The 26,426-nt window shown below is 34.7% G+C and overlaps 1 protein-coding gene across 1 annotated transcript in view; it reads right to left on the bottom strand.

Moving 5' to 3' along the window:
- The window catches only part of LOC133331272 (protein lozenge-like), a 49,554-nt gene extending 35,560 nt beyond the window's left edge, over positions 1-13,994 (bottom strand). Inside the window, exons 1-3 of the mRNA XM_061539672.1 lie at positions 13,714-13,994; positions 13,190-13,638; positions 6,764-7,003 (exon numbers count right to left, since the gene is read on the bottom strand). Of these exons, the coding sequence (XP_061395656.1) occupies positions 6,764-7,003; positions 13,190-13,638; positions 13,714-13,994 (970 nt within the window). The remainder of the gene's footprint in view (positions 1-6,763; positions 7,004-13,189; positions 13,639-13,713) is intronic.
- Between the last annotated feature and the right edge of the window lie 12,432 nt (positions 13,995-26,426).

Raw genomic sequence — 26,426 nt, 5'->3', positions numbered from 1 at the left:
GATCGTCATATCTCGACTAGCTGAGTCGATCTAGACATGTGTGTCCGTCCGTCTGTCCATTATAATTTGTAAACACGATACAGGCCACAGTTATGGACCAATCTTCACGAAATTTTGCATGTAGGGTGGGTTCTGGTTGTAATAATATTTTGATTGCTCGAGTAAGGCGCAGATTTTTTTATTTTGTTTTTTTTTTAAGTTACTCGATTAAGGCTCATATTTTTTATACCATTCACCACACTGTGGTACAGGGTATTATGTGTTTGTGCATATGTTTGTAACAGACAAGAGGAATCAAGATAGACCTATGGTTCCTTTTGAGAATGTGCATAGATTCACTTTCTGAGTCGATTTCCGCATGTCCGTCCGTCCATGTAAATTTGTTAATAAAGTACAGGTCGCATTTATGATCCGATTTGGATGAAATTTGGCACACTTCACTTATTTGGCCCAACGACGAACCCTATTGAAATTGGAGAAAATCGGTTCAGATTTCGATATAGCTCCCATTTTATGTAAATGATACACCAAACTCCCAATATTTGTCCGATTGGGACAAAATATTGCAAAGCGCACTGAATCAGGTCCATGCCTATGTGTGCGAAGTTTAGTTAAAACCGGTTCAGATTTAGATATAGCTCCCATATATATAGTTTCGTCCGATTTTATGTGAATGATACACCAAACTCCCAATATTTGTCCGATTGGCACAAAATTTTGCACAGAGTACTGAATTAGGTTCAAATTGGTGTCTGCGAAGTTTTGTTAAAATCGATTCAGATTTAGACATAGCTCCCATAAATATAGTTTCGTCCGATTTTATGTGAATGATACACCAAACTCCCAATATCTGTTCGATTGAGACAACATTTTGCACAGCGCACTGAATCAAGTACAGTTTTGTTAAAATCGGTTTAGATTTATATATAGCTCCCATATATATAGTTTCGTCCGATTTTATGTGAATGATACACCGATTGGGACAAAATTTTGCACAGAGACATAGCTCCCATACATAGTTTTGTCCGATTTTATGTGAGTGTTTCACCTAACTCCCAATATTTGTCCTATTGAGACAACATTTTGCACAGAGTACTGAATTAGGTCCAGACTGATGTCAGCGAATTTTTGTTAAAATCGGTTCAGATTTAGATATAGCTCCCATATATAGTTTCGTCCGATTTTATGTGAATGATACACCAAACTCAAAATATTTCTCCAATTGGGACAAAATTTACACAGAGTACTGAATCATATACAGATTGATATCTGCGAAGTTTTTTTTTAAATCGATTCAGATTTAGATATAGTTCCCAAATGTAGTTTCGTCCGATTTTTTTTTTTTTTTTGAATTATACTCAATATTTTTCATATTGGGACAACATTTTGCACAGGGTATTGAATTATGTCCAGACTTATGTCTTCTAAGTTTTGTTAAAATCGGTTCAGATTGAGTTATAGCGCTCATGTATTGTTTTTTCCGATTTTTTTAGGAATGATACAATAAACAATATTTGTCCGATTGAGCAACATTTTGCATATCAAATGCAATTGAGGAAAACATTTGTGTGATAAGGTTTGCTGAAATCGGTTTTGATATAGGTTATATATATATATATATATATTTTCGTTCGATTTTATGTAAATGGTGGTTCCACGAAATTTGACAGATTGAATATAGAGTGATAACAAAAAACAAATCGTGTATTCAACGGTTGCTCAATTTGGTCCATGTGTTTATATATAGTCCCCATACATAACTTTACTCGATTTCATACAAATGGTACGCCAAAAGATTCCACGTCTGTCCGTTTAACATGCAAATTTTCATTGATTTCAGAATGGTATGTGTATGGGGTTTTTTCAATTGGTTCAAATATCTATCTAGATTTTATTTCCCCCGATTTCATCTCAATGGCCCTCCAAAGATTCTATGTCTATTCTATCTACAGGATATTGTAGATACTAACATGTCCTGCATGTACTCAAAGTGGTGAAGGGTCATATAGTCGGCCCGTCCGACTTTTGAACTTTCCCTTCTGGTTTAATAATATTTTATTGCTCGATGGTGCAGAGTCTTTAAACAAATAGTTTTATTGCTGTGGTATGGCGTAGTTTTCTTAAAAAATATTTTTTAATGCTAGAGCAAGGCTTAGATTTTGTTTTAAATATTTTTTTTTTTTTATTGCTAAAGCAAGGCTTTGAATTTTTAATATTTTTTTTTTAATTTATTAAATTTTGAAAAAAAACTACTTCCAAGATATGATTTTAAAAAATCTGAAGTCTATTCGGTTTTTATTTCCATTTAATATTACCATAGTCTAAATCAGCCTAAATCATTTAAGTTTGCCCACATTGTTTTGAGATATTTTGAAAAAAAAAACGTTCAACTCTTAAATGAGCGACACGCGCCATTTAAGAAATACCCTCCAAGTTAAAACGCTGCCGACATTAGATTCCATCCTTCAACACTGCCTACCTACGCCACCACCAGCAACAACATAATTAGCGCTAACAATCAAATAACCTTTTCATTGAAGCTAGGAATATTAACCCTTGCCACGGTACCTATGAAAGGTAAATGAATAGCTATCAGCAGAATGATCTTCTCCAAATCACATTATCGGTCGTCATAAAGGTTGTGTGTGTGTGCGCGCGTTTGTATCTTGCCCATCTATGTAATCCTTTGACGTGCGTTTATTTGATTTATCTACAAATTTTCAAAATGAATGAAAGAAAACTAAGCAGGGCAGTAATTATCCGAAGAGACATAACTCTTTAAATTGCTCGCTGTTGAATATGCTGCATTGTCTTATTTCATTTCTACAAATTTTATCCAATTTGTTTTCAGACTCTCTCTCCAAAAAAATAAATAAAATCAACTACAAGATTACACAAATTAGCCGAAGATGAAAAAAAAACACAAAATTGAACTCTGTACCCACCAACACACTCCGTCGTCGAGAGGAATGTGTCAGAGGGACCCGAAGTATTCCCTTCTTCAATATGACGCTTATGATTCTATTGTTGTTATTATTGTGGCTGTTTTCCGTTAAATAAAGTCATTACAAAATCATATTTTTCAAAATCAGAGCACTATTTGTTTCAGATTTTTTGTGTTTTTTTGGAATGGGAACAAAAGACTTGGCCTCTCATATCTTTTGTTCACACGGCACAATTACAAATTGCTGTGCTCCAGTTTTGAGTTTTTTTTTTTATTCTTCGTTAAGTTCGACTCATTTCTATATTTCAAATGATATGTTTCATTTTGTTTTTGTAAGTCGTCGTTAATTTATTTGGATAAGTTTTTTTTTCATGAACAATGATTTGATTAAGATGTGTTGGAGTTGATTAATTTCTGTCAGACCAATAGTCAGTCAGTCATTTCGAATAACTCAACATTTAGGTTAAGTTCAAGATTTACTTATCTGCTGGAATTTATAAAATTTTTTTTGTAGACCCACTACAATAAAATCTATATCTTGTGTAAAGTAAAAAGAAATATTTTTAAAAAAAAATTTACGGCTTATTGAAACTTCGAAAAATATTTTTAAAAAATCTCCGCCATCTTGGAATTTGAAAAAATACTTTGAATTTTTTTTTTTTAAATCTACACCTTGGAAACAAAACATTTTTTTTTTTAAATCTACGCCATCTTTGAACTTGAAAAAAATTTAATCCCCGGCTTGGAAAAAAATAATCTACGGCTTTAAAAACATTTTAAATCTACGGCTTGAAAAAAAGTTGCCGATTAAAGGTCAACAGCACCTCTTCCTTACAGTGACTTATTTTCCGAATATTACTAATATACAGTACAGCCCTTCTAATTACTTGTCCAGATTCCCTTAATCGTGAGTTGTGTTGTGATGATCGGCCTATAATTGTGGCCTACAGATCGACTCGAAGAAAACACCAAAAAATTAAGTTTTTGGTCCACTTCGTCCCAATATTATTATCTGATCATCATCGAAAATAATTGGCGTTGTCCTTGACCACAACTGGAATCTCATGGAAAATGTCAAAGTGATCAGCACTATATGTAGGCCCTCTAGTGTGGGTTACTAAATAATATCTCAGTACCTAAGTACCTGTAAATATTTAAGTGTAACTCCCATATCTGAGTACATACGATCATATAATATAGTCGGACGGGGCCATAGAATACCCTACACAACTACCACGGAACTCTAACTTTCTGCGGATGTTTATTCCGAGCCTGAACAATATTTCGTGATATTTGTACCCTCTTGCCCGATTAGAGGTCAACAGCGCCTTTTTCTTACACTAACATAAATTCCGAATATTTCCAATATTCAGAACAGCCCAGATTCCAGATTCCCTTTACCGTGAGTTGTGTTGTTATGTTCGGATTATAATTGTGTAGATCGACTCGAAAAAATTAAGTTTTCAGTCCACTTCATCCCAAAATTATTATCTGATCATCGCCGAAAATTATAAGCGTTGTCCTTGACCATACATGGATCCTCGTGGAAAATTTCAAAGCGATCAGGGCTATATTTCGGCTCTCTAGTGTGGTAATGGGTTACTAAATAATATATGAATACGTAAACATCAGTAAATGTTTACTGTAACTCCCACATCCGGGTACATACGACAATATAATTGGTATCGATTTAAACGTCAACCACTCCTCTTCGATATACTATCAACTTCTCGGGTCTATGTGCTTCAGGGGTAAATCTATACGCTATAGAATACAAAATTTTTAATTTTTCACACAAAAGTCAGGGTCAATTTGACCCTCTAAATATTGACCGATCTTTATCAAAACAGGCATGCTTATTCTTTGGACCGATCCCCTTGAACCGATCCTCATGTAAAAATTCGTGATATTTGGACCATAATTGTGGCCTCTGGAGCGACCAGAATATCAGACAACAATAAAGTTTTTGGTCCATTTCATACCCTAAATATTAAACGATCGTTTCCAAACACAATAGGGGTCTTCATTGACCAGAGCACAACCTACATGCAAAATTTCGTGAAGACTGGTCCATTACTGTGGCCTGTATCGTGTTTACAATTATAATGGACAGACGGACGGACTGACGGACACACATCTCTAGATTGACTCAGCTATTCGAGATATGACGATCTTTATACTTAAAGGTGGGTCTAGGGCGAATATTTCGCGGCGTTACAAATTTTGGGGCTGCACAAACCTATAATACCCTGGCAGCATAGTTGTGTAGGATATAACTTTCTACGCCTTGAAAAAAAATTATTTTTAGAAAATCTACGCCTTGAAAAAAATTATTTTTAGAAAATCTACGCCTTGAAAAAAATATTTTTAAAATATCTACGCCTTGATAAAAAAAAAATTGTTTAAAAAATGTTTGCCTTGAAAAAATATTTTTTAAAAATCTTTGCCTTAAAAAAAAAAAATTTAAAATCTACTACTTGAAAAAAATATTTTCAGAAAAATCTACGCCTTAAAAATTTTTTTAGAAAAATCTAAGCCTTGAAAAAAGTATTTTTTTAAAAAATCTACGACTTGAAAAAAATAAGTTAAAAAACTCTATGCCTTGAAAAAAATTATGTTAAAAAATCTACGCCTTGAAAAAAATATTTAAAAAAACCTACGCCTTGAAAAAAATATTTAAAAAAATCTACGCCTTGAAAAAAATATTTTTAGAAAAATCTACGCCTTGAAAAAAATATTTTTAAAAAATCTAGGCCTTAAAAATATTTTTTTAAAATCTACGCCTTGAAAAAAATATTTTAAAAAAATCTACGCCTTCAAAGAAATATTTTTAAAATAATATCCTTCTTAGTGGAACGTTCGTCTTAATAGTCGTAGACCACATGATGTAAATCGAACTTAGCACGTCGTCTAATTGCCCTAGAAACATATGACACATAATTTGCTAGATTGGTGCACTCTTTCTACCTGGTCTGCAAAACACGTATCCTAGTTACTCAGTGAGTTAATTACTCCCAAAGAAGAATAAGAAACCCCTCGAACATACAGCTCGTTAGTAGAGCAGAAACCCAATCGATTATTAGCCAAAACAAAACTAAAGTCTGGCAAACAAATTGCGGATTGCGTGTCAGCAAAAGAATTTAGAACTCAAAAGAAAAAAATAAACAGCAAATATCAATACAACACAAGACATGATCATGAATGATCATTCATGTCGATTGCCAACAGCTAGACATTGAAACGTGTGACGAAGGACTTTTATTAGGCCAAAGACTTCCTTTTCATAAATTGTTGGCATTTGCTGGCAACAAGTACATTTTTTGTTGTTGCCACTCGCTCACTCTCTGCCGCTGCATTTGGGCATTTGAATGGCCGACACACTGCAAGTGAGGCACGACACACCAAAAGTCCGAAAAGGATGTCAGTTGTTGCAAATTAAGGAAGCACGAATGCAAACACTTTGTGATGCCTGCCTTTCGTTTCATTTCTTTTTTTTTCGGCCAGAAAACAAATTTGGAAGCGCTGTACTGTAACCACCATTGGACATGGTGCAGTCATACAGCAGGTAGTCGTCATCGTCAGTCAGTATCATCATCCTCCTCATCATGCTTCTGTTGCATGCTGACCTTAGGCCATTCTTACAAACATAAAACGTCAAAGGTTAATGTGACGACTTCTGTGAGTGAACTTCTGAGGTGATCGTTGCCTTACAGCACAATCAATCGGACGTAAAGCCCAAAATCTCAAAATCGTACATTGGAAATGTGTGAAAGCAAATTTCATTCATAAATACAATGTTTATAAAAATATACTACTTACCCCTTCCACTACGTCCCACAAAACGCAGATCATTAAATTTGGCCACTTGATCTTTCATTGTTGCCCGATCATTTCTCAATTCGGCACAACAATTCTCATCGTTGCCGGCACGGATATAAACACTGGTACCATCTCCCACATCGACCAGGGCCACAACTTTAAAGGCAATCGGCAGGGTTTTATTTGAACGCCAATGTGTGGGCAAGGCGGAACAGAGGAAATATGGATTGCTGGTGCGCACTAAAAAAAATGGAAGAGAGGAAATTAAAAAATTAAAATAAATATTTTTGAAAAAATACGCCTTGAAAAAAATATTTTTGCAAAAAATAAGCCTTGAAAAAAATATTTTTGCAAAAAATACGCCTTGAAAAAAATATTTTTGCAAAAAATACGACTTGAAAAATATATTTTTGCAAAAAAAACGCCTTGATTTTTTTTTTTTTTTAAATCTACGCCTTGAAAAAAAATTTTTTTAAAAAATACGCCTTGAAAAAAATATTTTTGCAAAAAATACGTCTTGAACATTTTTTTTTTTAAATCTACGCCTTGAAAAAAATATTTTTAAAAAATCTATGCCTTGAAAAAAATATTTTTAAAAAATCTACGCTTGAAAAAAATATTTTTAAAAAATCTACGCCTAGAAAAATATGTATTTAAAAAATCTACGCTTGAAAAATATATTTTTAAAAAATCTACGCCTAGAAAAATATGTATTTAAAAAATCTACGCTTTGAAAAAAATATTTTTAAAAAATCTACGCCTTGAAAAAAATATTTAAAAAAAAAATCTACGCATTGAAAAAAATATTTTTAAAAAATCTACGCTAGGAAAATATATTTTTAAAAAATCTACGCCTTGAATAAAATATTTAAAAAAAAGTCGTAGACTTTGGCGCAGGTTTTTAAATACTTCAAAAATATTTTTGGAAAAATACGCCTTGAAAAAAATATTTTTAATAAATCTACGCTTGAAAAAAAAAATATTTTTAATAAATCAACGCTTGAAAAAAAATATTTTTAATAAATCTACACTTGAAAAAAATATTTTTAATAAAACTACGCCTTGGAAAAAATATTTTTAATAAAACTACGCCTTGAAAAAAATATTTTTAATAAATCTACGCCTAAGCAGTATAGTCGGACGGGGCCGATCATACGATACCCTACACAACTACCACATATCTCTATCTTCCGCGAAATGTTATTCCGAGTCTGGGTAATATTTCCTGTTAGTTGCATCCTCTTGGTCGATTAGAGGTCAACAGCACCTCTTCATTACACTGAGATATTTTCCGAATATTACCAATATTCAGTACAGCTCTTCTAATTACTTGTTCACATTCCCTTCACCGTAGGTTGTGTTGTGATGTTCGGCTTATAATTGTGGCCTATAGATCGAATCGAAAAAACACAAAGAAATACGTTTTCGGTCCACTTCATCCTAAAATTATTATCTCATCATCACCGAAAATTATAGGCGTTGTCCTTGACCATAACTGGAACCTCATGGAACATTTCAAGGCGATATGCGCTATATTTTCGCCCTCTAGTGTGGTAATGGTTTATTATATAATATCTGAATACGTATGCACCTGTAAATGTTTACGTGTAACTCCCACATCCGAGTATATACGACAATATAATTGGTATCAATTTGAAGGTCTACCACTCCTCTTGGATATGCTATCAACTTCAGGAGTACGCTAAAGAATACAAATTTTGTAATTTTTCACACAAAGGTCAGGGTCCATTTGACCCGCTAAATATTGACCGATATTTATCACAACAGGCATGCTTATTCTTTGGCCCAATCCCCTTCTCCTTGTAAAAATGGGCCATAATTGCGGCCCCTAGAGCGACCAGAAAACATGAACCGATCATTACCAAAAACAATAGAGGTCTTCATTGGGCAGAACCCATCCTACATGCAAAATTTCGTGAAGATTGGTTCACAACCGTGGTCTGTATCGTATTTACAAATTATAATGGACAGACGAACGGACGGACGGACGCACATGTCTAGATCGACTCAGCTAGTCGAGATATGACGATCGGTATACTTAAAGGTGGATCTGGGACCAATATTTCGCGGCGTTACAAACTCTTGGGGCTGCACAAAGCTATAATACCCTGACAACATTGTTGTGTAGGGTATGTAGTATACCGATCGTCATATCTCGAATAGCTGAATCGATCTTGACATTATGTCGGATGTGCTCAGATATGGGAGTTATACATAATAAGGTAAATGTGACTATGTGCATATTATTACTATTACTCCATTAAAGGAAGGATTATTACTATTACTCCATTAAAGGAAATGTCGCGCTGATCGCTTTGAAATTGTAAAGGAAGTTCCGATTATGGTCAAGGACGACGCCTATAGTTTTCGGTGAAATTGAGATTTCATTCAAGGGCTGCAATGAACGAAAAACTTTAATTTTTTCAGATTTTCTAGTCGCTCTAGAGGCAATTATTATATTTTACAAGGTGAAGGGGATGTGACCAAATACTTAGGGCGGCTGTTTAGACGATGATCGATCAATATTCCGAGGATCAAATCAACCAAAACCAGAAGTGACCAGCTTTTTATTTTATGGCGTAAAAATTCACTTCAAGAAAAAATGGAAAATATGCCAGGGTTAGAAAGTGAGAACGTCTATAATCGATCAAGAGGGTGCAAATATCAAGAAATATTGCCCAGTTTCAGAATATAGAACCGCAGAAAGTTAGAGTTCCGTGGTCCGACTATAAGGTCCGGGTTTTGATACCCTCAGCCTTTCATAAATATATTTTCTGGGACCAATGAGGCCTGAATTTAAAGAAAATATATCTTTCCAAGTACCAATTATTTTTTATTTCAATTTAAAAAATAAATTGATATTGTAACAACTTTAATTATCAAAATGCAGTTCAGCTTATCAAATCTTAAAAAAAAAATGATCCCCACACCAATTGACCACAGACTGTAACCAAAAACAAATTTATTATTTTTTTATAATAATAACATTTTGGTATAGAAAATGAAAATAGAAAGCCACAAGTACGATAAAATATATGGTTTTATATGCTGTCATTTACCACTTCCATTCCAAAAAATTGAATCCTAATCAGAAAATCTTTTTCAAGGCATAGAACTATTCGGAGAAATGGAATAATTTTTGAGGTTTTTTTCTATTTTGGACAAACAATTTGAAAACCACTTTCTTTCCAAAAAATCGTTTTATTAAGAAAACCTCTAAATGAAATAGTTTAAAAATAAAATAATACTGGTGGGTCCTTGAGCCGGTTCTTCAATAAATAAATTTATTTAGTGGTTTGATATTTTCATTTATCTAAAATAATTGTACCAAAATGTGGTCTGATTTTAAAATTTGTTTCTATGGTGTTCTTGGTTCTATGGCGTTCTTGGTTCTATGGAGTTCTTGGTTTAATAGAAAATAGATTTGCCTAAAGTTTTAGATATTTTTAGTCAGATTTATTGAATTTATAACACAAAATCAGTGCATTACTTTGTGAGTCTCTCAAGCACCGATGAAGTCCGTCACTCTTTAATGTAATCGACACCAAAAAAATAACTTCATTAAAAAAATCAGTATTTTTTCAATATTCATAAACTGTAAGTTGAAACCAACGCATGCCAAAAATGTGCTCACCTAACTTCTTGATATATGAGTGTCAAAAAAAAAAATTGCACAAATATCAATGATACTCAAAATCACTTTATAAGGCTTCTCTAAAGTAGAAAAAAAAAATCCTTTCACACGCGTTCAAAAACATCATCAACTCTGAAGCAAGAATGAAGAACAGCATGCAAAGGACACTGACACGAAATAACTTTCATTCAACAAAATATGTGCTTCAAATTTCAGCACGAGTATCAATAACAATATTTTTTTTTTGTTATTATTATTATAAATATTGGATGAGGATGTGCTTCATTCATATTCTGATCTCTGATCTACAGGTAACAACAATAAAAAATATCAATTTCAGTTGGTATCGACAAGGGTTATTCAAAATCATGAAAGTAAACTATGTTGATGATAGAGGAGAATTGTGTTCAAAAAAATCCTTGTTTTGAAAATTTTCGAAAAGAAGAAACTCAATTTTGTAATCCCACTACAATCAACATTTTATTTCTATAGCTCATAATTATTGGCTGTGGATGTCTCCGGAAACACTATCCATTGTCGATGTGGAACAATTTGATTTATTAAATTTATAATTTTTCGCAAATTTGTGAGTGGACCAATGGGTTCCACCTTCGGTCTATACATAGGCTTGGTAAAAAATATTATGATGAATTCGACTAGAACTTTCAACATATGGTATGAAATATATGGTTGAAAATGTCCTGTGAAAGTTTGCATGAAACGTTCAGTAAAAATGTTTTTCTCACTCAAAAAACACGGATTACGGACATGACCAGAGGAGTCTGCCAAAGCTCTTCAGGTCTGACAAATGAGGTGGTTTGACAACCGGTCAGTTTAAGCATATAAATATAATGTATAAGAAGCTCTAAAAAATGACAATAACGATAATATTAACATAGTAACTCAGGATCAACGAACAATTATATTAATTAAAGAAATTTCTCCTAATAAATTTAAAGTTGGTGGAGCTGATCTTAATAAAATTCACCATAAAGCTCCCTATTATCATATCCATCAACAAACCACCCGATACCACCCCCCTCCACGAGTAGACAACGGTTATGTCGCTCTCGAACCCAGGAAGGAAGGATTATCGGACGTGTGCCTCATTTAACGACGTTGAGGTAACAGATCCGAAGAGGTGTTAGAAGAGCGCCCCGAGAGTGACTGGGCGAAGAGTATAGTATTGCGCCGTATACGATCTCTTCTCGAGGAGGAGGAATCACCACAATTTACATTGGAGGATGTTGCTAGTGCCATCAGAAGCGCAAAATCATCCAAACTGCTTGGTACGGATGGAATCTCAATGGTAATGTTGTAACAGCTTCATGAGCCACCAGTAGAGTATCTAATTAAAGTCATCAACTTGTCGTTAGCCACCCTAATAGTTTCCGATGCCTGAAAATGAGCAAACAAGGATGCCAGCAAATGTGAGTCCTACAGGCCGATCTCATTTTTGTCGCCAGTAGCTAAGACACTTGAGGCATTTGTAATGCTACTCAATTGCTGATCATCAACATAGATTCCGGAATCAGCACAGCACAGCAACAGCTTTGCACGCCATTTCCTTGCATATAACGGAAGGACTCAACCAGAACAGGTCGTGTAAAAGGACAGTTATAACGGCGCAGGGCCTATCGAAGGAATTCGATACTGTCAGTCACGCCAAGCTGTTTGAGGACATCGAGGGAACAACCCTCCAGCCAAGTTTGAAACGTTGGATCGTGAATTGTACGTGTGGACGCCTGTCGTACATGGAATTCAGAAATAGGAAGTCGAGGCCTGTAGAGTTAAATATGAAGGTCATAAGAGAGTTCCACGCCTACCGGATAGCATAAAGATCGTAACGTACGCGGATAATTGATAACATTTGCAAGAGGCTGGACGACTATCTCGTGGATATAGCGGACTTTTCCCGGGCGATATGGAAATATCCGCCACTATATCAACGGCCACACTGTTTACCACATGGACACCGGAGATTCGGCTACCTTTGAATCTGCCAAGTTCTAGGGGTCACATTCGATAGCCTCTATAAGTCGTCCGCGCGTACCTCTGCTATTTGCGATAAAATCCGGAGCAGGAACAAGGTTCTCAAGTGGCTAGCCGGTATGTGGTGAACTATGCGGCACCAATGTGGTCCGGCAACGTTTGTGCAACGCAATGGAAAAATCTTAAATCCTGTCAGAATACCGTAATGAGGACTGCAACAGGGTTTCTTTTCATAACTCCTATAGACCACTTACATGAGCACACGAAGATCATTCCTGTGCACCAGCACAACCAGGTGTTGTCGATGCAATACCAGTTTGGGTGTTATAGAAGTAGCCATCCAAATCATCACCTTATGGATAGGCACCCACCACCTGGACATGTCAGTAAGGATCTTCATGATATGGACAGAAAGGTCCAAAGGTACAAAATATCTAGATCAACAGGCCTATCAAGGAGGATTGAATCGTATTCACACGGATACAGTTGATAATTTTAGAAAATTTTCTAGAAAACCACGATTTGTATCAGAGCCTAAAGTGGACCTAAACCACTTTCAAAATTAACGACTCATTTAATGTAAAATCCGACGAATATTTTGAGGTATTGCCAAGGGAATTATAACATTTATATATAAGTTTAAACTATCCCTATGTCCCACCATCAAAACCTAATTCTGCCTAGGTGTTGTTAACATATTGATTCAACAATTTTTTGAAGGCTTAGGAGGGGATCGTATTCCTTACTATCGAAAAAATAAGAAATAAAATGATACTTACCCAACTCATTTGGAAACTGTTGATGGGCCTGCAAAATAGATCTCTCCAACCAGGCCAAATCTTGATGTAAAACATTGTTATTATTGTTGTTACCGCTGCTACTTCCCGAATTATTGTTGCCATTACTATTCGCATTGTTGTTGCCATTTGTTGTCGCTGCTGCTGATGTTGTTGTATTTGCCGCCGTACTATTGCTGGTATTACTATTCGCCGTACCATTACTGGCCGCACCATTTGGCGAATTACTGCCCACACTGGCTGAACTACTGGCCACTATGGTGTCCGATGCCATTGATGCTGGACCTTCGGAATTCCAAAGTGTGTGCGTTGCTGCAGAATGACCCAAAGATGTGTGGCCACTATGGCTATGAGGCGGCGGGTGTTGGTGGTGGGTGGTATGGTGGCTATGATGATTGTTGTTATTGTTGTGCTGCGTATGTCCTTGAACACTGTGCGAATGCGAGTGATGATGATGCGAATGGTGCAGATGATTGTGATGATGATGGTGGTGGTGTGGGTGTTGCAATTGTTGTTGCTGGAGCAATGTTGTTGTCGCCGTGCCAGGAGATACTGAAGAAATCACCATGTTGCCAGTGATATTATCCAAGGGTGAAATATTGGTGGTAGCACCGGCAGCTGATTCAATGATGCTACCACCACCACTGCCGCTTAACAAAAGTGGTGCTGTGGCAACAGCCGCCGCTAGGGACGACGACGATGATGAGGATAAACTGGATGCTGTTGCTGTGTAAGCTGTTGCGGCGACCTGTTGACTACCACCGGTCGCCAATGATGTTAAATGCATTCGCAAGGGGTATACTGAATTTCGGGGAGCTATTTTGGCGGTTTAGCGTTCTTTTTTCGACACACAATAATTTTTTTATTAATCTTATGAATTGTTGTTGTTGTTGTATTCCGGGGGACTTTTGTTCTTTTTTTCAATTTTGTTTCTGGGAATTTAGTATTTTATTTTAATTTATTTTTGTAGTTTATTTTATTGTTGCTATTTTTAAAGAATTTTTGTTTATTTATTGTTGTTGTCTTCCTTTTTTTGTTCTTGGAAATATTTTTTGTTTTTTCTAATCTCGGCTATTTTGGGGTACGAGTACCATTTATGATTTGGAATTCTTGAAGTGATTGCTAATTTTTAGTATGAAACACACGCACAACTACACTTGCACTGCTATGTGATAAAAAAAGACATAATTATTAAAGTAATTCTAGTCAGAAGTTTTTACATAATAATTCTATACAATTTTGAATTCAGTACATACAAAGGTCAACATTAAAAAGAAAAAGAAAACCATATGAATTTTCCTAATGATCAAATCTTTAGCCATCCAAGCATTTCTCTCAAATTAAAATGAAGATGATGACTTTATTCAAAGAGGGCTTCTAAATACACTTTGTTCCCGGAACTGTGTTTTTAGAATGACTCATAAAGTTCCTCCACAAAGGAGTCCAATCTGTTCAAAATTTAATGCTTCAAAAAATATTCTTTAAAAATCCACGCCCAAAGGTCTGTTGGTTCTTCAAAAAATATTCTTTAAAAATCCACGCCCAAAGGTCTGTTGGTTCTTCAAAAAATATTCTTTAAAAATCCACGCCCAAAGGTCTGTTGGTTCTTCAAAAAATATTCTTTAAAAATCCACGCCCAAAGGTCTGTTGGTTCTTCAAAAAATATTCTTTAAAAATCCACACCCAAAGGTCTGTTGGTTCTTCAAAAAATATTCTTTAAAAATCCACGCCCAAAGGTCTGTTGGTTCTTCAAAAAATATTCTTTAAAAATCCACGCCCAAAGGTCTGTTGGTTCTTCAAAAAATATTCTTTAAAAATCCACGCCCAAAGGTCTGTTGGTTCTTCAAAAAAAATCTTAAAAAATACTCGACTTAAGGTCTGCAGCTCTTTCAAAAAATATTCTTAAAAATCCACGCCTAAAGGTCAGTTGGTCCTTCAAAAAATATTCTTAAAAAATCCACGCCTAAAGACCTGTTGCTCTTTCAAAAATATTCTTTAAAAATCCACGCCTAAAGGTCTGTTGGTCCTTCAAAAACATTCTTTAAAAATCCACGCCTAAAGGTCTGTTGGTCCTTCAGAAAACATTCTTTAAAAATCCACGCCTAAAGGCCAGTTGGTCCTTCAAAAAATATTCTTTAAAAATCCACACCCAAAGGTTTGTTGGCCCTTCAAAGGTCTTTTGGACCTTCAAAAAATATTCTTTAAAAATCCACGCTTAAAGGCCTGTTGGTCCTTCAAAGGTCTGTTGGACCTTCAAAAAATATTCTTTAAAAATCCACGCCTAAAGACCTGTTGATCCTTCAAAAAATATTCTTTAAAAATCCACACCCAAAGGTTTGTTGGCCCTTCAAAAAATAATCTTTAAAAATCCACGACTTAAGGACTGTTGTGAAAAAAAATCCTAAAAAATCTACCCTAGTCCTTCAAAAAATGTCCCAAAAAAATCCACGCCTTGTCCTTCAAAAAATATTCTTTAAAAATCCACGCCTTGTCCTTCAAAAAATATTCTTTAAAAGTCCACGCCTTGTCCTTCAAAAAATATTCTTTAAAAATCCACGCCTTGTCCTTCAAAAAATATTCTTTAAAATCCACGCCTTGTCCTTCAAAAAATATTCTTTAAAAATCCACGCCTTGTCCTTCAAAAAATATTCTTTAAAAATCCACGCCTTGTCCTTCAAAAAATATTCTTTAAAAATCCACGCCTTAAGGCCTGTTGGCCCTTCATCGAAACTCGGAACTTCAAAAATTATCGGCGGTGTCCAATGTCGCTAATTTTGAATAGTAAAAATAGTATTTTAAACTTCACGACTCTATTATTCAATTTTACTGGAGGTTTCAAATATCTGGAAAAATGATCTAATCTCTTAAAGGGTGCCAAAAAGGGGCCTATATGACATTACATATATTTTTGTAATGTAAACTCTTGGGAACCTGAGCATCCCGTGTCTCGTGCACAAACTATAGAGGAATTAGTCTCCTTCTGATCGCACATAAAGTGCCATTCAGCGTGCTGTGTGAACCACTTCAGCCAATGGTCAATGTCATTATTGGACCATACCAATGCGGATTCAGACCTGGCAAATTCACCATAGACCAGATTTCCCACTGCCCCAAATCCTAGATAAGACCCACCAAAAGCACATCGACACATTCCTCCTATTCGTCGACTATAAATCCGCATTCGACAGCCCAATCCGCTTAGAGGTATTTAAAGTAATGTATGCGTATCCAGCATACATTCCAGCAAAATTAATACGACTATGTAAGGTAACTTTAACTGGCGCAAGGTCAGCAGTCAAAGACGAACGAGGATTCAGACAAGGTGACAGTTTGTCGTTGCTTTTTCATAGTATTAATTTTTTCCGAGTGTGGGCAACTAACCCGACGCTTCAACCCATTTTTTAATAGTTCTTATGGGTGAACTCGCGGCACATATAAGCTCACTATTTCAACGGGTGATAAAAATAATTACCCCGGTGACAACCCGGGGAGGTCAGTGTCCACGATTGAGATGAAAGAGGGACCAAGATAAGCCTGGGCTTCGCCATGTTTAAGCCAATATTAGACGTTGCTTGGTATCTATCATCCCCTATGCCAGCAGCAGTGAAAGTTGGAAAGGACCTATCGGTGTCCTCCAATACCTAATGAGTATTAAGACAAGTTAACAGTTTGTAGTGTGACCTTTGTAACATCCTGCTGGAAAAGGTCATACAAGAGGCAAAGGTGAACAGAAATGGTACTCTGTACACCAAAGAGCTTACTCGCCTACGCCAACGACATCAATATAATTGGTCGAACATAATGATTGGTAACAGCCACCTTTGCACGAATTGAGAATGAGTCTGCCAAAGTGGGACAGTGGTGAGAATATCAAGGTGATGGTATCAACGCGCAAGATGTCCCGTAGACTCGGATCAACTGTGGAACTTGAAAACTACAACTTCGAGGTAGTCAACGATTTTTTATACCTCGGTACCGCCATAAATAAAACTAACATCAGCTTCGAAATCCGAAGACGAATAGTGTTGGCCGACAGATGCTACCATGGTCGGAGTAAGCACTTTAGATATAAGGCCACCTCTCGACGGATGAGTTTGGTGTGGTCACTCTACAAGACGCTGACACTACCCGTGCTGTTGTATGGATCAGAAGCATGGGTACTTACGCAAGCAGATGAGGCAGCTCTTGGAGTGTTTAAGAGAAAAAATCTCCGGAAGATCTATAGGCCGATGGTGAATATGGCCGTCGAATTAACCATCTATTCTCGGACATCGACTTAGTCAGACGGATCGAACTGCAACGACTACGTTGACTAGGTCATGTTGTGAGAATGGATGAGGATGCCCCAGCTCCAAAGGCTATAAAAGCGAGCCAAGTGATGGTTCACGCAGTAGGGGAAGGCCACGATTTCGATGGAAAGATCAAGAAGAATACAACACGATTTCGATGGAATGATCAAGAAGAATACAACATCTCGGAACATGATCTTTCAAATTGGATGAGCTGCGCACAAAATCTACGAGCTTGGAAATATTTTTTTAAGCTTGGCTTATGGAACACCCAACCGTTCTGGTCACCCAACAGCTAAGTAAATAAGTTTTAGAGAGGAGGATAATATAAATTGGTGAGCCATTCTTTTAGAATACCGATCATCATATCTTGACTAGCTGAGTCGAAATTGCTATGTGTGTCCATCCATCCGACAAAACCTATTAATTTTTGGTAACTATCGATACAATAACATTACTGTTCTATTTTTTTAGTCGCTCTGGAAGCCACAATTATGTTTCGGAAATTACTAAATTTTTCCCGAAGTAGGGAATAACTATAGCTTTTTTATGATATGCTGTCATTATTTCGCAGATCAAATAGACCAAAGACTTTTGTGTGGAAAATTACAACATTGGCAAATTTTAGTGTATACATTTACTCCGCAAGGACATAATTCGCATAAGTTCCCATCATATCGTAAAGGAGTTATTGACCTTTAAATTGATACCAGTTCAGTATTAATATTAACATTATCGCACTTTCAAATATTCCACTGGTCATAATAAAATGTATGAACGTTTTGAATACATTTTACGAATGTTGGCAATAGTTTTGGTTCATGATCAGTTAATATTAGAATATGGGATTAAATGGACCAAAATCGTTATTATTTTCTATTTTTCGAATCGCTCTATAGATCACTCCTATCAACGAATTTTTAGAATCCGGACAACGAATAAGCATACATGTCTGTCTACATGATGATCGATTTAAAAAAGAAATTATAAAAATGTCATTCTATGTCATTAAAACCTAATAAAAACCAATATTTTCAAACTGTCTCTAAATTGTATATAGATCGATAGACTTGGATAATATTGCGTATTGGACAATATTTAAATATAATTTTTTTTACTCCACACCAACACCAGTAGTTCTTTCAATTTTTTTTTTAGTTTCGAATCACACATTTTTTCTATAAATTATAGAAACAATTTGTGATTTCATATTCATGTTGGTTATTTAATTTTCATATTGATTTGTTAATTTTTAAATCGCGTCACTTCGATTTTGACACTTCTTTATAAATTAAAACTCCTAGTAAATATCTGGTTTTGCATACCCCCATCCAAACCTGACAACAATTGGTAGTTTCGATGAAGAGAAACAACAAACGACGCATCATCAAAACCAAAAATTCAATGAGTCATTCCAATATTTCAGTTAGTAGTTCCGAAATCACTTTCGATTTGGCCCTCTTTTTTTGATCGCGTTATGAGTTTTTGTTTTGACCAAAACAAAACAAACCCGACATGAATGGAGTCGAATGAATGAAACACGTTAATGTGTCTTTTGGTGATTGTTTTTTTTTTATTTCTCAAAATCGTATTCGTAATTCGCAAAAAACAGAAGACAACAACGTCACTTCTTTGATGATATTGTGAATGTTGGAGTTGTGAGCGTATTTTAATGAGTTCGCGGAAAGATCACTGAAGCTTTTTTTGGTGGGGAGGGGAAATATTTTGTCAACGGAAAAGAGAAGATCGATTGACCGGTTCAATTTTCGGTAGAATTTTTAATATAGGTTGTTCTTGTTGTTGTTTTTGATATAAATATTTTTACAATGTTGTGTTGAGCGATTTTTTATGCCGAGGAGAAGAATATTGTTTTGGTTTTTTATTGATCATATGGTTTTTGTTTTGATTTTGTTTGATTTTAACCAAAGGTCGTTTGTTTGATAAAGCAAAATATTTAGTTTCTCTTCGTCTCTCTAAAGGTCATTGCATGGAAATTCCATATTAAAAAATTGATGACTAAAAATATGGGTTTTGATTTAACGGCGGCATTATTTGTTATTATTTTTTATATTGATTTTTATAGATTTTTTTTAATTTTTTTCACTTCTTAAAATATTTTTTTATTCACAATTTTTGTAGTAAAACAATTTTAGTTTATTTTATTTGAATGTATTTTTTTTTTTATTTTAGTGTATTTATTTTCTTTTTAATTTTTTAGCACTTTTCTATTTTTTTTTTTTTTTTATTTTTAAAACATTTATTATTTTTTTCACAAAATTTCTTACATTTTTTTTATTTCAAAAACATTTTTGTTTTTTTAATTTATTAACATTATTTTATATATTTTTTATTTCATTAAAAAATGTTTAACTCTGACGAACGTATTTTTACTAGGCAAGTGCTCACGCGCGCCGCATTAATGTTACTGGCACTTAATGTGGTCACCAGCATCGGTTTAACCAGAGTCACAGCCACAGAACCACAATGTACGACGTACCAAAAACACAGCCATACACACACACATGGACACCCCCACACAACACAACACAGCAAGTCAGTTACTCATTTAATCCAAAAGAAAAGAGAGGAGCTCTGGCCCGTTGTGTTCTTTTCCAATGGATAAACAAACAAAAAAGTAATGCAAAAAAAATCTACTAACAGAACCCCTCTTGAATAGTAACAACAACAAGAACAACAACATTACCAGTCATTTATTTCTTGGTGGGCGCGCACATACGCACGCACACAAACACTTCGACTAGAGTAGCACAATAGCATTTGATAAGAAGGCATTTTGCTTGCCTAATCCGTTATGCCCACAAAATAACTGAACTCTCTTTGCTCAGTTATTTTCATAATCTCTTTCTAGCACTCCATCTCTCTCTTTATATATGAAAGCTATTGCTCCACCATACAATTTGTTTTGTTATTTGCATGAATTTCAATTTGTACCGTTGCATTTTTGTGTGTGTGCCATTTGCTCCAACACTCTCTTAGCCACGTTCCGGCTCTTATTCTCTTTTTTTCGCAATGTGCGACTGACTCAGTTAGTGTTTGGTTTTGGTAAAATACCCATGGAAATTTTTTATTGCATTCGTACGTTTGTTTTTGTTTGTTGATATAAAAACCCTCTTAAAATATATTTGTTTTATGCAAATATAGTCGATTTTTATGCATTTGAAAAAAAGTGTTAGCTGTTCGGATTTGGATTTTCCCATTAACGGAACTTGCTCTTCTAACTGTTGCTGTCTGTAGAGTAGAAGAGTTATTATTATTTTCAGAAAAGAGCAGCAGCATGATTCACAATACGATTTGTTATTATCATAATGTTTGGTTATTCCGAATGATATTATTACCTATATCACAAAGTGTGAAAAATGCAATGTCATTGCATTAATCGAGGTGGTGTGATGAAGGGCAAGTGTAGACAAGTTTCTAAATGCCAAAACGACTTATAGAGGTTCTTCAATGCAAAATAAATTATAAAATATAAATTATTAAAGGTTTGCAAAATAATTATACCCTCAGCCTTGTGGGACTAATGAGGGTATATACTTTGCTCTGGCAAAAATATGCCTCATCAAAATATTGGCTTTGGACCAAATCCGTTTCAGATAATTTGGAGACGATTTACAAATTTCCGTTCGTCCGTCCGTCCGTCAGAATGCCTGGCCGGCACGATTACTCTCGAAGGGAGTAACCAATTTCATCCTAATTTTGTACATCGTAATATTTCTTCCAAACTTAGTTTAAGTTCGATGATGGGGACTATCGGTCCACTCCCTCTGGTACCTCCCACACAAAAAGTCAAAATACTGCTGAATATTAATTTTGTAATATCATGCGAACATACTATCTGAGTTGAACCAAACATTGTACATCCTATTCAAGTCGAAGATGGGACCCATTGATCCACTCGTTCTGGTACCTCCCCCACAAAGGGTCAAAAATGTCAATATTTTTAAATCCAATATACGGCGATCGGATTGTCCGATTTCAACCAAACTCTGCAGAACCTATTATCTCTAACCTAGTTTAAGTCCGAAGATGGGACCCATTGGTCCACTCCTTCTAGTACATCCCCCACAAATGGTCAAAATTTTCAATATTTACAAATCCAATTTCAGGCGAAACAAATGTCTGATTTAAACCAAACTGGACAACCTATTATCTTTACCAAGCCTAGATAAGGTCTGAAGGTGAGGCCCTTTGGTCAACTCCTTCTGGCACCGCCACCACAAATGGTCGAAATTTTCAATATTTATAAATCCAAATTCAGGCGAATGGAATGTCCGATTTGAACCAAACTTTGCACATCCTATTATCTTTATCAAGCCTAGATCAAGTCTGAATGTGGGCCTCCTTCTGGTACCACCGCCACAAATGGTCGACATTTTTGAAGATTTAAAAACCCAATATCAGGCGAATGGAATGTTCGAATTGAATCAAACTTTACACAACCTATTATCTCTTACAAGTCTAGATCAAGTCCGAAGATGGGACCCATTGATCCACTCCTTCTGGTACCTCCCCCACAAAGGGTCAAAAATTTCAATATTTTTAAATCCAATATACGGCGATCGAATTATCCGATTTCAACCAAACTTTGCACAACCTATTATCTTTAACAAGCCTAGTTTAAGTCCGAAGATGGGACCCATTGGTCCTCTCCTTCTAGTACATCCCCCACAAATGGTCGAAATATTCAATATTTATAAATTTAATATCAGGCGAACGGACTATCCGATTTCAACCAAACATTGCACAACATATTATCTCTAACAAGCCTAGTTTAAGTCCGAAGATGGGACCTATTGGTCCACACCTTGTGGTACCTCCCCAAGAATGATCATAATTTCCAAATTTTTTTAAATCCAATACAAGGCGAATGGACTATCCGATTTGAACCAAACTTTGTGCAACCTATTATCTCTAAAAAGCCTAGATCAAGTCCGAAGATGGGACCCATTGATCCACTCCTTCTGGTACCTTCCCCACAAATGTTCGAAATGTTTAATATTCACAAATCCAATATCAGGCGAATGGACTATCCAAACTTCGTACAACCTATTATCTTTACCAAGCCTAGATCAAGTCCAATGATGGGACCCACAAATGGGCAACATTTTCAAATTTGAACCAAACTTTGCATAACTGATTATCTTTACCAGGTCTTGAGTCGTGCGATAAATTTTCGCCGGTGTCAGACATTTAACTGAAAAAATTGGTTTAACAACTTAGTTCGACAGATATCGATTTCCAGTCCCATATTTTAGAAATCATTTATGTTTGAATTGAAGAGCTCCTTACCAAAAATAATCAATATTGGACCAAGTTTTGAGGTAGCACCACACATCGATTTTTGAGTTAATGATCCAGTCTTCATATTGTGCAAGCTGAATATCTCGCACACACTCTGATTGAGAAGATGTAAATTGAAAACTTAAAACCCGTTTTCGGTAAAATCGATTTCGGTAAAATTCGATTTATCCCGTTCTTGCAGAATTTCAAACATATTTTTCAACTGAATTGGATTATATATCTCCTGTGGGGATGACATATCGAAAAACTACCAATATCGGTCCAGGTTCATGTATAGTAGTCTCCACATAATTGTACCACATAATATTCGTTGTTATGAGATTGTGATACATGTCTGTCTTTCAACCGAGTTGATGGCTCTAATTGGATATTTTACGTTCTTATTGGAAGAAAAAATCTTCATACCAAAAATTTTATGGTAGGTTTTTAAATAGGTTTTTTCTTGGCGTATTTTCAAGCGGAATTTACTTTATTTTTAGCGTTCCGGGAACTTGGTGAGTAAACAAATTGTTTACAGCACATTCTCAACATACAAGATTTTATAAAGCCCATATACGTCACTGTCGTTATTTGCAGGCCCTAGTCAAATTTTTGTACGTGGTAGCATTTTGCCAGGGCATAAGCGCCATATAAAGGTGAATAAAATCATTCTGACCCCTTACTGAGGTCCACAATTACTGAGAAATGTTCAAAAATTATACATTTTTGTTCAAAACGGGTCATTTTAACATAGCGGAGAAGTCGTGTATTTTTACTACTCATCGAATTATACCTAACTTATATTTTGCCGTAAAGAATTCCTGAGATTTAAGTTTTAATTTGTTTACATTCAAAAATGCCCAGAGTGTAAGAAATTCTGCAAAATGTTCAATACGTCAATCGAATAAGAAATTCCTATAGTATCGGACTAACAACAGCACTAAAATTCCATAACACATTCCAATTCGTTCCCTTCATAAAAAATATAAAACAACTCTCTTTAATAAAAATCTCTTAAATCTAACTCCTCACTGTGTTCAGCAATTTAAGTACTCTCCCATTTCTACCTCTCTGTTTTTATTTGCTTAACTGTTTCTCGCCTATTCTCAACAAAAGAAAACAACAAAGCCACCACAACCCACCCTCTGTGTAAAAATGAACAGCCAATCAAAATGTTTTCTGTGGTAATAACAACAACATCACAACAATGGATAACTTCATGTTTGTATGTTTGTTGATTGCATTCGTTGTGTGTAGCAATTGCAAGAACAATTCATATGTTTGCGTGTGTTTGAATGTTTGTTGTCCTAACCCACCGATTACTCAATGCTGATTGGTTGGTTGGTGGAGGGAGCACAATAAGACTAGTTTTTGTGTGTGTGTGTGTGTGTGTGGTGCGCTCATAAGGCTTTGCGTTACAGTGTATTGTTGTTTCTGTAGTTCACTGTGTAGTGGTGTCGTGTGTTGTGCTTTTTTTCTCTCGGTTGCTAACAACATTTAATGGGGGCGTCAACAAGTAAATATCGTTTTTTCTTTTTATAATTGTTCTTTCTTATTAACGTTGATTGTGTTGTTATCAGATTTCTTGTTTTTTTTTACTTTGAAAGTGGGGGTTTTTCTCATGATTGCCTGAAGTATTTTATGTTTTTAATTTGCTAATTATGTTAAATTAATTTATCTCAGTATAAATGGGATTTTTCATAATAAATCAATTCTTAAATTTAAAAAATATAAAACTGTACCTAAATATTTTTTTCTATGCTTAAATTCAATACCTGTCGAATGTGAAAAGAAAAAAATCTCCTCAATGTTCATTACAGCCATCACTTATTTCCATTTTTTCACATTTGTCGGTGTGAGTCGAACAGACAAAACAAAGATTTTTCCATGCAGACTTTTGCGGTTAATTAATAACTTTTGCTTGAATACATCGTCAGATCTATGTTTGATGTTATATGTGTTTGATGTTTTACCCCCCGTATTTTGACTAGTCCCCCTCACCTTTGTACATCTTTGTGAAATTGGAATTGGGGTTTGTATGTGTGTGAGTGAGTTATCAATGGTTATATGCTAGCAGAAATCAATACTGGTATTTAAAGTATCTAAAAGTTGTTGCAATAAATTTTTTGGGGTCATGTTAAATTTTAATTGTAAGAGAGATTTTATTTTATATTTTTAAATCACTTCAGATTATACAAATTTGTATAAAAACAATTATAAACAAATTAATAGAAACGTATTAAATTAAAAAAATAAAAGAAAAATAGGTGTGCTAATTTTTTATTTTTTATTCAAAATTCACGCTATTAATTGAGCTGGAAAAAATATTATATAGTTGTTGTAAAAAAAATCTTGTAAAACATCCATGTCATTATTTGAGCTGGAAAAAATATTATATAGTTGTTGTAAAAAAAAAATGTAAAACATCCATGTCCTTATTTCAGCTGGAAAAAATGTTGTAAAACATCCATGTTATTATTTTAGCTGAAAAAAATATTATATAGCTGTAAAAAAAAAATGTAAAACATCCATGTCATTATTTCAGCTGGAAAAAATATTATATAGTTGTGTTAAAAATGGTAAAAAATCCACGCCTCTTATAGTCCTTGAATAAATATTCCTTAAAAAATCCACGCCTCTTATAGTCCTTGAATAAATATTCCTTAAAAAATCCACGCCTCTTATAGTCCTTGAATAAATATTCCTTAAAAAATCCACGCCTCTTATAGTCCTTGAATAAATATTATTTAAAAAATCCACGCCTCTTATAGTCCTTGAATAAATATTCTTTAAAAAATCCACGCCTCTTATAGTCCTTGAATAAATATTCTTTAAAAAATCCACGCCTCTTATAGTCCTTGAATAAATATTCCTTAAAAAATCCACGCCTCTTATAGTCCTTGAATAAATATTCCTTAAAAAATACACGCCTCTTATAGTCCTTGAATAAATATTCTTTAAAAAATCCACGCCTCTTATAGTCCTTGAATAAATATTCTTTAAAAAATCCACGCCTCTTATAGTCCTTGAATAAATATTCTTTAAAAAATCCACGCCTCTTATAGTCCTTGAATAAATATTCTTTAAAAAATCCACGCCTCTTATAGTCCTTGAATAAATATTCTTTAAAAAATCCACGCCTCTTATAGTCCTTGAATAAATATTCTTTAAAAAATCCACGCCTCTTATAGTCCTTGAATAAATATTCTTTAAAAAATCCACGCCTCTTATAGTCCTTGAATAAATATTCTTTAAAAAATCCACGCCTCTTATAGTCCTTGAATAAATATTCTTTAAAAAATCCACGCCTCTTATAGTCCTTGAATAAATATTCTTTAAAAAATCCACGCCTCTTATAGTCCTTGAATAAATATTCTTTAAAAAATCCACGCCTCTTATAGTCCTTGAATAAATATTCTTTAAAAAATCCACGCCTCTTATAGTCCTTGAATAAATATTCTTTAAAAAATCCACGCCTCTTATAGTCCTTGAATAAATATTCTTTAAAAAATCCACGCCTCTTATAGTCCTTGAATAAATATTCTTTAAAAAATCCACGCCTCTTATAGTCCTTGAATAAATATTCTTTAAAAAATCCACGCCTCTTATAGTCCTTGAATAAATATTCT

This window comes from Musca vetustissima, unplaced genomic scaffold (assembly GCF_032173495.1).
Source record: "Musca vetustissima isolate MV318-11 ecotype Yass unplaced genomic scaffold, APGP_CSIRO_Mvet_v1 utg7396, whole genome shotgun sequence".
NCBI lineage: Eukaryota > Metazoa > Arthropoda > Insecta > Diptera > Muscidae > Musca > Musca vetustissima.
The sequence above is the reverse complement of the archived record's forward strand: the minus strand, read 5'-3'. Positions and strand labels throughout refer to the sequence as shown.